Here is a 13,488-nt window from a genome sequence, read left to right as displayed (position 1 = left end):
TACTGCCTGAAGTTCTGCCACAACTGTCCTTCAGTGTTGTCTCAGAGTGGGGCTGTAGTTTTGCAACTGTCCATTTTTGGGTGATATGTATTGTGCAGAACCACTGTAAACCAGGCCCTAGTCTTCTCTTCCTTTGTCAATTGATCATTAAGGTATATCACACGAGGTCATATGTTCATGCTTTGTAGCAGGAGCAGGAACCATGGGCAATTTGGATCACTTCTTTATGCAACCTACCCATGCCTTCAGGACCTGATAGGCCCAATTACATATGTACCACTTTGGTGGGTCAGATAAAACCCAGTTTCTGATGGTCACATAGTAACTTGGTGGCCCAGGGTTAGGCATTCAGCTTCCACTAGGGTCCAGTGCAGGCCAAGACCTATTTCTCAAAGGGAGATTAATTTTATGCAAATAATGAAAAGACCTTGCTTGAAAATCCCAATGGCCTCCTCTGTGATTCATCTATAGGGCCCTGCCAAAGGCTCTAGCAGCCCTATTCTGCCATTGACACCCCAGTACCTCTGGGTCTGCAGGTCATATGGCCCAAGGGGCAGAACAGTCTGAACAACAGCCCAGACCTGTTGCACAGCCTTACCTTCTTCTGGGCCTGACTCAAAACAAATAGCTTTTCAACTTATTCAGTAGATAGGCTACAGTAAGACACTCAAGTGAGGAATGTGATGCCTCCAAAATTCAAGTGAGCCCACTAGGCACTGTGCTTGTTTCTTGTTTGTAGGAGGGGCCAGATGCAACAACTTATCCTTTACCTTAGAAGGGTCATCTTGTCAGGCTCCACACCACTGGACTCATAGAAATTTTACTGAGGTTGAAGGACCTTGAATTTTAGTGGGGTTTATTTCCCATCCTTTATGTGCAAATGCTTCACTAGCAAGTCCAAAATGGTTGCTACCTCTGGTTCAGTTATTTCAATCAACATAAAGTCATCAATATAATGGAACAATTTGATACCTTGTGGAAGAGAAAGTCAAGATCTCCATAAACTAAGTTATGATACAGGGCTGGAGAGTTGATATACCCCTGAGAAAGGACAAGTGAAGGTATATTGCTGGCTTTGACAGATCAAAACAGATTGTTTCTGGTGGTTGTTACTAAGGGGGATGGAGAAGAAAGCATTTGCTACATTAATAGCTGTATACCAGGTACCAGGAGATGTGCTAATCTGTTCAAGCAAGATGTGGTTTTACATCTGGTATAGCAACTACAATTGAAGAAACAACCTGATCAAGCTTATGATAGTCAACCATCACTCTCTAAGACCCATCCATTTTCTGTACCGGCCAAATAGTAGAATGAAATGGGGATGTGGCAGGAATTACCACCCCTGCATAATTCAACTCCTGATGGTGGCACTAATTTCTGCAATTCCTACAGGGTTACAGTATTTTGTTTTTGATTTATTATTTTCCCAGGTATAGGCAACTATAGTGGTTTCCATTTTGTCTTTTCCACCATAATAGCCCTCATTCCACAGCTTAGGGAACCAATGTGGGGTTTTTGACAAGTGCTCAGTATATCTATCCCAATTACGCATTCTGGGTCTAGGTAAATAGCCACAGGATGAGATTGGAGACCAACTATGAGTCAGACCTTGGCTAAAACTCTATGGATCACCTCACTCCCTTAATCCCTTACTTTTACTGGAGGACCCCAATGAAGTTTTGCATCTCCCAGAACCAGCATCAATTCAAAGAGAGTGTCTAGTAATATCCCAAAGGTGTGATTATTGTGTTTCTCCCAATGCACACTGGGGGTAAAAGGCCTAGGTTCCTTTGAGGAAGGATGGGAGAATGATTAACATCAAAGCTTTCTGGAGATTGAGTGCTGCTCTAGGCCTCCCCCTCCCTGGGATTCAATTATTCCCATTGCATTTAAGTCTCCCAATTGATCAGCTGCAGTTCCTATAATGAGGTCTGGTATACAGACAAGAACAATGAAAAAGCTCTTCAAAATGCTGGTGTCCCCCTTACAAGTTTCGAATAGTCTTGGTGAAGGGTATATCTTCTGGATCCTCTCAGGGTAGAGGTGAAGGTCAGACATGGCATATCCACTCCAGGACTCCAATTTCTCTGAGCTTTGAATCCCTTCATCAACAGTAAGCCAAGGGAGGTCAGGTTTTTCCAGCTTACCCAGAGTAGGCCATCTTTTGACCTGTACTCAACCAACCATCTAAACAATTAGTATCGTGTGAACAGGTAGAGTAAATCTAGAATCTCTGCTTAAGGGACCAAATAAATTTAGCCATGTCAAATTTTATGTTCCATTCATCATTATCCCACACCCTTAAAATCAGTTCCCACACATGTTCCTCAGACCTCTGTTTGTGTGAATTAGAAAACTCAAGAAGTTCCCTTGGAGAGTAATGCACCTTCATGTGGGTCACATTGTATCTCATCTCTAGGGGTCTGCTTAGACTGGCTTATAATTATAGGCCTAGAGGAAGAAGAGAGTGGTGAGGTTGTGAGGGTACCTCTAAGTTACTAGTACCTCACAGATTGGAGGAGGGGACCCCAATGATAGCAACAATCTATGCAAACAATATATAGCTGTAGACTAGGTACTTAGTTCCTATTTGGGTATCTACAGTGTTAGTTTGTACAAAATTCAGAAATAGTAGGATTAGCAATTTATATCAGTAAAAACAGTAAAGAATCATGAATTATGTCTGGTCTTAAAATCAAACAATAGGTGTTGCTGTGACTTCTGCCATATTAATTATTGCTTTGACATTGGTGGTAGGGGCAGATGTTATATACATCGATTAGTATTAAGAGGTTTTAAGGATACAGTTGATAGGAGTGTGGAAAATTGTAATTTCAAAGCATGAATAGAGAAGATGCAATGGTAACAGGATATGTTGTTGATGAGAAAGGGGAAAAATAGAAGAATATAAAGGTGGAGAGAGAGAATGGAATCTTGCTATTAGCAAAAGGAGACAATGGAGATTGTGCAGTGGCAAAGAGTATACAAAACAAACTCAAAATGTGCTAACCAAGAACCCTAACATTCAAAATACAGAGCATGGGAAAACAACACCTCAAAAACAAACAAACAACCTCTATTTCCCTGTTGAGGTGATCTTTTGCTTCTTGGGTTTATGTAGCTCCTTGTCGAAGCGATCTTTCACTGCCTGTATTTGCTCTCTTATATCCTCCTTGAGTTCACAGAATATTTTAACCATGTATATCCTGAACCCCTGTCTCTCACCATGCATAAAATACAACTCAAGGTAGATCAAGGACCTAGGAATTAAACCAGAGACTCTGTATCTAATAAAAGAAAAAGTAGGCCCTAATCTTCATCATGTGGGATTAGGCCCCAACTTCCTTAATAAGACTCCTATAGCGCAAGAATTAAAACCAAAAATCAATAAATGGGATGGAATCAAACTAAAAAGTTTCTTCTCAGCAAAAGAAACAATCTGTGAACAGATAGCCTACATCCTGGGAGCAAATTTTTACTCCTCACACATCAGATAGAGCACTAATCTCTAGGATATATAAAGAACTCAAAAAGCTACACACCAAAAAACAAATAACCCAATCAACAAATGGGCTAAAAATCTGAACAGACACGTCTCAGAAGAGGATATCTATTCTGAGAATCTATATCTGATTGATATACAATCAATCAACAAATATATGAAAAAATGTTCATCATCTCTAGCAACTAGAGAAACGGAAGTCAAAACTACTCTAAGGTATCATCTCACTCCAGTCAGAATGGCAGCTATTATGAAGACAAACAACAATAAGTGTTGGTGAGGATGTGGGGAAAAAGGCACACTCATACATTGCTGGTGGAACTGCAAATTGGTGCAGCCAATATGGAAAGCAGTATGGCAATTCCTTGGATATCTGGGAACCAATGTGGGGTTTTTGATAAGTGCTAAGTATATCTATCCCAACCATTATTTGACCCAGATATCCCTCTCCTCCGTCTATACCCCAAAACTTAAAAATAGCATACTACAGGGACACAGTCACATCAATGTTTATAGCAGCACAATTCACAATAGCTAAACTGTGGAGCCAACCTAGATGCCCTTCAGTGGATGAGTGGAAAAAAAAAAGTGCCATATATACACAATGGAATTTTACTCAGCAATAAAAGAGAACAAAAGTCATGGCATTTGTAGGTAAATGGATGGCGTTGGAGAAGATAATGCTGAGTGAAATTAGCCAATCCCCCAAAAAACAAATGCCATATTTTTTTTCTGATATAAGGAGGCTGACTCATAGTGAGGTAGGGAGGGGGAGCATGGGAGGAATTGATGAATTCTAGATAGGACAGAGGGGTGGGAGGGAAAGGGAGCGGCCAGGGGATTAGCAAGGATGGTAGAATGTGATAAACATCATTATCTAAAGTACATATATGAAGACACGAATTGGTGACAACATACCTTATATACAACCAGAGATGAAAAATTTTGCTGTATACATGTAATAAGAATTGTAATGTATTCTGCTGTCATTTATTCTTAAAAAAATCAATTAAAAAATAAAGAAATAAAATAAAGGTAAAAAACAAACAAACAAAAAACAAAGGCTAGAAATAAGGAGAGAGAAACAAATATGCATATGTATAGGAGTCTGAAATGTTAACAATTTCCACTATGGTGCACAAAACAGTCAGTAAGCGTTTATGTTCCCTGTTCGTGCTCAGCTGATTTTTGTTTCATTTCTTTTTGAGTTATGAAGAAGTATGGGCTATGGGCTGTTGAGTCCTGTTATTTTAAAATTGTGTTATTCACTGAGTTGAAGGTTGGGGTTTAAGATTTCTCAACTTACATTCTTGGGAGATTGGCATGGGCTGGTGGGTTAAGGGCAGGGTGTTGAAGCCTCTGGCTGGGGCAGGTGGGCCTGGCAGTGACATGGCTAAGGCAAGCTGGGCTGCAGTCAGATGACAAAGCAGCAGGCCGGGCCAGCTGGGTCAGGCAGGCTTGGCTGCGAAGTGGTGGGTCAAGGATGCTGAGCTGCTGCTGGGTAGTGAAGTGACTGGTTATGTCTGGTGGGCCTAGCTGGCCTGCGCCAGATGGATCCGGCGGGCTGATGGGCCTTGTATCCTAGTGGTGAAGCTGGGCCTGGCAGTCCTTAAGGCAAAGTGGAGGACCGACAAGCTGGAATATGGGCCAGTGGTAGAGCTGTGGGCCTAGTAGGCAGTGTGATGGGCCAGGTTGGGGGCCAGGGAATTGGGGGACTGGTGGCTAGTGTTTGGTTGCCAGACTGGTGCCCACTTCAGTGGGAGCTGGGGATCCAGGGTCTTGGTGGGTGCTAGATTGGGGATGGTGCCCGGAACCCACTGGGTGCCAGACTAGCTGGTCTCCGGGACTGGTGGACCAGGCAAGTTGAGAGCCAAGTGCCCTTACACCCACACTTTGAATTTCCTGATGGCAGGACTCAGGGCTGGGGAGAGCTGGGTTCTGTCTAGCCTCTCCATCTCAGGTCCCCTTGGTGAAATCCTGTCAGTTTCTAATTTTGCACGAGCTTGTTAGAGTCAGTTGTTTTTGCTAGGCTCAGATAGGTTTACCAGGGACCTAGCTGCAAACTCATGGTTCTGGGTTTCTAGTCCCTCTTCGCACCAGACATTGTCCCAAGATGGTTCCTGGATTGGCTCTCTCCGTGGACGATTGAGAAATTCAGGGCAACTTATATTTTCAGATCTGTTTAATGAGTTGAACAGTCTCTGGTTTGGCTAAGGATTTTTTACTTTAAGTCTTAGGGAGGAGCAGTCTTCCTGCTGCCTGAGTTCTGGGTAGTCGAGCTAGGAGAAATCCTGTCTCACTCTAATCCGCTATCTTGCCCTCCTTGGTAACTTGGCATTTTAAAACGATAAATATTATTTGACTGAATTCGATTTATTTCTAAACAACTAGGCATGCACATGGTTCATGAATATTATTTCCCTAGCCTTAATTCAGAGGGACTGGTTGTAAGGAAATGAAAAATATGGTAATTAAAAAAAGTTTTCATTAGTGTATTATGTTATGCATAATAGTGAAGTTCATTTTGACATAATCATATGTACATGGGATATAATTTCGGTCCCCAGTACTTTCTCTTTTCCTCCCATCCTCCCTCACATATTCCTCTTCCTCTACTGGTTTTCCTTCTATTATGTATTGTTTTAAAAATTGATGCTTTATAAATACACACAAATATGCACTTCACTATGTATGTTCATATATGTACATAGCATAATTTGGTCAATTTTATTCTTCAGTTTCTCTCTTTCCCATCCCTCTGCTCTCTCCCCATTAATCCTCTTCCTCTTCCCACTGATCTTCATTCTGCTTTTATGGGATTCCCCCCCCCACCTTTTTAAAAAATATGATAATTTTTAATGGGAAAATTTAAAAATGTACCAGAAAATGTGTATATTCTTGCAACCTACCTTTATTTTAGTATTTTTCCAAATTATATAATTTGTGTAAATTCAGTCAAGAAGCATTACATACCACATACATTTTTATTAAATACAAATAAACAAACACCCCCACCAACAACCCTTCAAGATATTATAACTAGGAAGTATGACTTTTTAAAAACTTTGGTTATTTTCTTCTTATTTTCCCCAACAGTGTCCAGTGTATGATTCTTTCCCTATTTTAATTAATAAAATTCTAGAGACCACTTAAATAGTACAGCATTTAACAAAACATTTATTCACTTACAAATTGTGAAAGTTAAGAGGAAGAATGGAGAAGCAGAAGAATGAAGAATGCCTCAGCTACTTTATTTCCCTTCTCCCAAGGGTCTCCTACTACTCTACAGTAATTGGTCACTTTGGGGCACATCCTTCAGGGGACACTTCAGAGTTACTGAAAGTTACTTGTTATTTCAGGATTAATAAGTAGGGTTGCTTATGGATTTGTTGCAATTCCCCAGGCACTTAATATAAAAGCTGCCTGCAATGATAAACTATTTGGGATAGGAAGAAAGAACTCCCAGACACTCAGATTGATGTCTCCTGGGTCTTTGGGTACAGCAGACAGGCTTTTACCTGTGAGGTGCCCGAAATCAACTTAGCTGAAATAGAAATGCTTCGTGCACTAGACATATATTATCCTGTGATCCATTACCGATTCAGGATAGCATTTTTGTCCCCCTGAGGGGAAAAGGAGAGAAGCAGATAAAGGTATGATTTGGGTGCTCAACAGCATTTCTGAAAATAGTTTTTAGGCTGAAGAAGAAAGAGCAATATAAAGAGGAAGCAAAGGAAGACACTGGCAGTTTTGCAAATCCCAATTTGTTTTCTTGGCCCTAACTTTGTATTTTGGTAAATAAGTTCTACACACTCTTTGGCTCCATAAACAGGGTTGGCCAGGAGAAAACACAGCTTTGTGTCTTGGCTGCTTTGACAGTGATTTTACTTCTAATAGGTCAATGAAACCCTGGTGTCTTGCAGAGTCCTAGCATGACCTCTCTTTTCCCCAAGAATTCACCTCTCTCACCTTACACTAGGACTTTAAATGGATGATAAAGGACATGACAAGAAAGTGGTTTTTAGCATGTTAGACTGACAAATGTTGTGAAGGTAAGTATTTTCCTTGGTTCTCAATCTCTCTGGATGCTATATTTTAGCTGGGCATGTCTCAAAAGCCAAGATATACTTCTCATTATGATGCCCACCTCAGATCCCACATCAGTATAAAATTGGATCACTAGTGCTTTCTTAAGATGATTTTTAATTATTAAAAAGACAGGTCAGTATATATAGATGACTCTAGGGAGGAGCACCTGATCATTTTCCCCCTCTTCCTATAATCCTAAGCAAATGGGATTGAGAGGTTTTTTGTTGTTGTTGTTGTTGTTGAATGCTTTATACTCTGGTGGTTCCACCTCTTCCCTTACTCAGCTGACACTTACTGAATGCCTGTTATGTGCCAGGTAGTGGAAGAAATCCGCCACAAAGGGATTATATGCATAGCCACCTAAAATAGTGTAGTCAGTATTGTATGGCAGGGTAATGATTACAAACTTTGGAACCAGTGAGTTCTGACTTAAAGTCCTAGTTCTATCAGACCCTGGGCATGTGACATTAACTTTAGGTCTAAGTCACTATAAGCTTCATTTTTCTACTCTATAAAGAGAGGCGTTAATGTTAATAAAGTTATATATGAATATAAAATGGGACAATGTAGAGAAGTACCCACAGATTACAGATGAATATAAAGTGGAGCACTGCAGGCAAAGCACTCTCTACTTTGCTAAGAGTGTAGTGTGCACTTGAGAAAAGTTACCTTATTCTTATGCTACTACTACTGCTGCTAATCTAGTGAATAACAGTTTAAATTTACTTTTGTATAAATTTAAAGATAATTCATAAAAAATAATTTTATGATATTGTTATTCTAATATTACAGGTGACTGAACTAAGACCCAGAAATGCTAAAGAGTTTCCTAAGTTGACACATGTAGTAAGTGATTTAAACAGAAGCTAGGATTTAAACAGAGGTCTCTTGATTTCATGTTTCATACTTTGGACTGCCTATGATGGCATTATCAAGGTTCTCTTACTAAATTAGTTAATCCAAATAAGAATAATTCAAAAGACTTTTCTATTTCTCAATTATAGTAAGTTTAATACCATCATGGAATCTTTGCTTTATCCTATTTTAGCAAACTTCCCCAACTCCCTGATGAATTAACTCTTTTTATTCCAATTAATTCCTTTTTCTTCACCACTGCCACTATTATTTCGTTTTTCTTTAATGTAGAAAAATGCAGAAGAATTATAATTAGTTGCCCTGGGTTTTTTTTTTAACCACTTCTTATATACTGTGTGACCTAATGAATGCTAATTAATCAGTTACAAAGTGAGACTGTTAATATCTAACTAGCTTCTAGTGTCATTGTGAAGTTCATATTCAATTATCATTACATAAAAAGCAACTATCAGGGAATTTTATTACAATGGGCTCTTATAATATTTAAGAACTTATAAGTTGCGAAAGAAAATAAAGACTGAATTTTCTTTTTCTACAGATTTATGGGATCATACTGTCTTTGCCAGTCCACATTGTTCAGATGTATACTAAGCTCACTTGCAGGAAAAACTTGAAATAGAAAGCATAGAAATCTGCAGAGTCTTCATGGACCTGGCTGGAACTGATGAAGCCACAGAATTTCATGATAACAAGACTCAGTTCAGTTAGCAGACAGATGGGGATCAATCTCTACTTTTGGTAGAAAATAGGTAAGATGGACTTATGGATATGTGAGGTGGGTGGGTAAGGGGATAAGTAGTGTGAGGACAGGGAATTGGAGAGGAATGTCTGCTTATTTTATTCTAAAAATTAATTATTATTTCAGTGGTACAAACTTATGGAGTTTGATGTGAAAATTTGATAGATCTATATAGTAATGTAATGATAAAATCAAGGTAGTTAACATTTCTGTCTCCTTAAACATTTTAAATTCACTGAAGTGAATTTAATTAAATTTAATTAAATTAAATTTAATTTTAATCGAGATATTAGAGCTTTTCACTTAAAAAATTTCCAATTTAAAAAATTTTTATGTGATTCAAACCAAAGTTGGTGATTCCAGATTTGACTCAGAGTTCACATACTTGGGATCTTTGGAGAGATGTTAACTGAATACAAACATGTAACTTGTTACACATTTGGCAATTGCTGAACATATATTTAATAATGAACAAATTAAATGCCATCCCAGGTTTCTCTGCCTCCTTCTTCCCCATGTTGTATCTCTGAGCTCCAACCCAGCATGTATGGAAACCCATACTTATAAATGGATTCTTCCTTTATATCACGTGGGCCTCTTTTGCTTATGTGAAATGGCAAACTACACCTGATCAGTTTCCCTTCCATTTATTTATTTTTACCCTTACTTTAAATTTATTTGTGATTTTAAAATTTAGGTATGGATTAATACAAAATTATTCAATTTTATAGGATGGAAAACAACTATATAGCATGCCAAATTTGTTTAACCATTCATTCTAATGAAACAGACCAATCATAAAGGAGAATACTGAAAGGCTGAATATATACCAATACCTCACTCTTACTATCTCAAATATGCTCAGTCTGAAGACCTGGAAAAAGTGTATCTAGTAAGCTATGTGCTGTGAAGAAATAAGATGCTGTTTTTTAAAAAAGGGATAGTTTTTAGAGTACCATGAGGAGATTCCCCCCTGCTCCATGTTGGGGGTTAAACCCAGGGCCTCATTCAAGTTAGACAACTACTTTACCATGATCATACATCTCCAGGTCTGACAGAGTCTTTCTTAAACTCAACATGATTAGTTGGAGATTAAATAAAATTTGGAGAAACTTGGATATCTTAAACCTTCTTGAAGGCAATGACTATCTTTAAAGCAGTACTATAGAGAATTGCTGTTTAACAGCAGAGGGACAACACAGAAATAGTCAAGGAGAGAATATTAATGAAAAGTACAGAAGTAATCTTTTGCCTTGCTGCCTGGTTTCTTATCCAACTTCTATTTAAATAGAGTGAATTTATTACTGACTTTTTGATTACCTTCCTGGTGTCTTTATTTGCAACTGCCATTGAAAATAAATCTAAATTCCTTTAACCTTTTGCTCATTTATTTGAAATCTTCTACCTTACTATGAATTATTTCTACTTAGAGGCATGCACAGAAACTACCCTAAAAATGTTGTTATTGAGCATCCCCCTCCTTTGCTGTGACTGATACATAAGAATTGTATTTTAAAATGCATCCCTTTTCTGCTTTGTACAATCTTATGTTGTAAGTGAATGTGAAAGAAGAGTAATATGTAGAACTTATACAAAAATGATTTTAATAAATATTAGTTCTTGGACAACTCAGAGAGCTTTGCCCATTTGAAAAATTAAACTGGATTAAGAGAAGGGAGAGGAGAAGAAAAATATAAAAATTCATTTAGAGTAAGTATTGATATGAGTACCAAACTATCCCCACCAACAGGAAAAAGGCCTCCAGGTTGGGGGCTTCAACAGAGTTAGCTGGAGACTTAAAAAAATTTATATTTATATATATATATAGTTGGGAGGGGCAGAATGAACCAGGCTCGATTCTTACACAGAAAGTCTAGGGATGAGAAAAGTGCTAACAACAGCTACCATGGTGCAGTCAAGTTAGTCATGGCTGCTTGCAATGGGTTTGAACCAAAAGATGTAAAATGGTTTCCTGTGTGGCAGAAGAGGGTCACTATGAAGGGACAGCTTGTGTTGAGCCGTTGTCCTGAGTCTTATTCTATAGGGCCACAACAGGAACAAAGGGACCAAGCGTTGTGGATAAGACCCCGAGCCCCAGAGTTTACAAAAGGTGGTGTACACTGCCCAGAAAGAGATGCCTCCACCTATTCTGGGGACAGGCAGGTCTACTGGCCTAGCAAAGTAGTGTGTAAAGAATACACATATTCCCCACGAGAAGAGTCAATTGTTAAACACCTGTTAGGCTCCGACAGCATAACATTGTCTTGGGAGAGTAAGACGCTCTGGCAATCCCTTCCCTTCCCCTTTGCATGACCAAATAGGGAAAACCTAGAGGCACTGCTGACACACTGGTAGAGAAGAGCAGGAAACGAAAGGGGCTGCCTACACCCCCTCCCCCAAAACATAAGAGTTCACTTGAAAGGGACTGTAGCTGGAAAGAGGTCAAGATTGGATGTTGAATTAGATTCTGAGTTTTTAGTATTCATGAGACTGGGATTTCAAATTAGTGAATTTAGATTCTGTCTATAACTGGAAATGGTTGTTATACTTTTTTTTTTTTTTTTACCATGGAGGCCATGAGTTTGCTGGAGTTCACACCAGCAAGTGTGAAACGAGTTGGAAAAGACAAGAGGAAATAAAAATAAAATATAATTTGGGTCCTGTCTAGGGACTCTGCTTTTCCAATATCCATTACATATATTAATTACCCACCTATTACCTTTAAATCCCACTCTAGGTGACATGAGATTTCCCTCAATGATATCTCTGAAGAGATGGAAGCAACCAATGACAGCTCAGGTGTGGATTTCATCTTAGTGGGCTTCTCTGAGCATCCTGAGTTGGAGCTGATCCTCTCCGTTTTTGTTCTGATACTCTACAGCATAACCCTTGTGGGTAATGTGACCATCATCTCAGTCTCGATTCTGGATGCTCGGTTCCATACACCCATGTACTTCTTTCTCAGAAACCTTTCTGTGCTCGACCTCTCTTTTACCACTAGCATTGTGCCCCAGATGCTGGTGAACATGTGGGGAGGCAACAAGAAGATCAGTTATGCTGGCTGCATGGTCCAGTACTGGGTGGCCTTGGCACTTGGCTCCACTGAGTGCGTGCTCCTTGCCGTGATGGCGGTGGATCGCTATGTTGCAGTTTGTTGGCCCCTCCGCTACACCACCATTATGCACCCCAAATTGTGTCACCTCCTGGCAGCAGCTTCCTGGGCCTCTGGCTTTGCCAACTCCTTTCTACAGTCCTCAATGGCCATTGTGCTACCTCGCTGTGGAAACCGGCGTGTGGACCATTTCTTCTGTGAGCTGCTGATCATTGTTAAACTCTCCTGTGTGGATACTGGCCCAACAGAGTCCAAAATGTTTATTGCCCGGCTCATCATTCTAGCTGTGCCTGTCTCCATCATCTTGACCTCCTATGTGTGGATTGCCAGGGCAGTCGTGAAAATGCGCTCAGCAGAGGGAAGGAAAAAGGCTTTTGGGACTTGTGCTTCTCACCTAATGGTGGTCTCACTCTTCTATGGGACCATTATGTTTTTGTATCTACAACCAAAGGACAACTACTCCCAGGACCAGAGCAAAGCACTTGCAGTGCTCTACATGATTCTTGCTCCCACTCTCAACCCGCTGATCTATACACTGAGGAACAAGGATGTGAAAAAAGCAGTTAGGAAAATTATGGGGAAGGAGCAGGCATAGGGAGATCCAGAGCTAGAATAAGTGAGGCCAACACAGGAGACAGGATTTGGTATGCACTTGCTTTAACTGAACTTCTTTTATTTTCTTTGGGGTAGAGAGGATATTTAATGTGTACTACTCTGTGGCTGTTCCTGGACCCTTTTAGGATTGAAACTTATAGGAAGGAAAATTAATCATCCCTTAAAAGGACTTCTCTAGTCAAATAGTTTCTCACAGGCAAGTAAACCTTTCTTCTATGGCTAACGTCTTTCTAGTCTCAATGAATACTTACTTACTTATTCAAATACCATCAAATACACAGTCACGTGCTATAGTAACACTGATAAAATTTTACTATGTTTTTTAAGTATCTTCATGGCCATAGCTGCATCTTTACCGTTTCATTCATCATTTTCATTTTATCATTATTTTCACTTTATCCTCAGGCAGGCATACGATAGGCAGATAATCTAGTCAGTAGCACACTATGGAATATTTGTCCACTATGGATAAGTATATGTAAAACAAAAAGCAAGGATAAATACACAGAGACTAGGCACTATATCAAAGATTTATGCTTTTTAGAATTGAAA

General features: G+C 39.4%; 1 protein-coding gene across 1 annotated transcript; it reads left to right on the top strand.

Annotated features, from left to right (window-relative positions):
* The first annotated feature begins 11,983 nt into the window (after positions 1-11,983).
* On the top strand, positions 11,984-12,916 carry LOC143400357 (putative olfactory receptor 2W6). The gene has a single exon (XM_076857618.2). It carries the CDS (start codon positions 11,984-11,986, stop codon positions 12,914-12,916), a length of 933 nt encoding a protein of 310 aa, XP_076713733.2.
* The last annotated feature ends 572 nt before the right edge of the window (positions 12,917-13,488 follow it).

Source organism: Callospermophilus lateralis, chromosome 5, assembly GCF_048772815.1.
Source record: "Callospermophilus lateralis isolate mCalLat2 chromosome 5, mCalLat2.hap1, whole genome shotgun sequence".
Lineage (NCBI taxonomy): Eukaryota > Metazoa > Chordata > Mammalia > Rodentia > Sciuridae > Callospermophilus > Callospermophilus lateralis.
The sequence above is the reverse complement of the archived record's forward strand: the minus strand, read 5'-3'. Positions and strand labels throughout refer to the sequence as shown.

What these genes read in the sequence shown, in the direction of transcription:
- LOC143400357 (XM_076857618.2), top strand. Translation starts at nt 11,984, where the DNA reads ATGGAAGCAACCAATGACAGCTCAGGTGTGGATTTCATCTTAGTGGGC.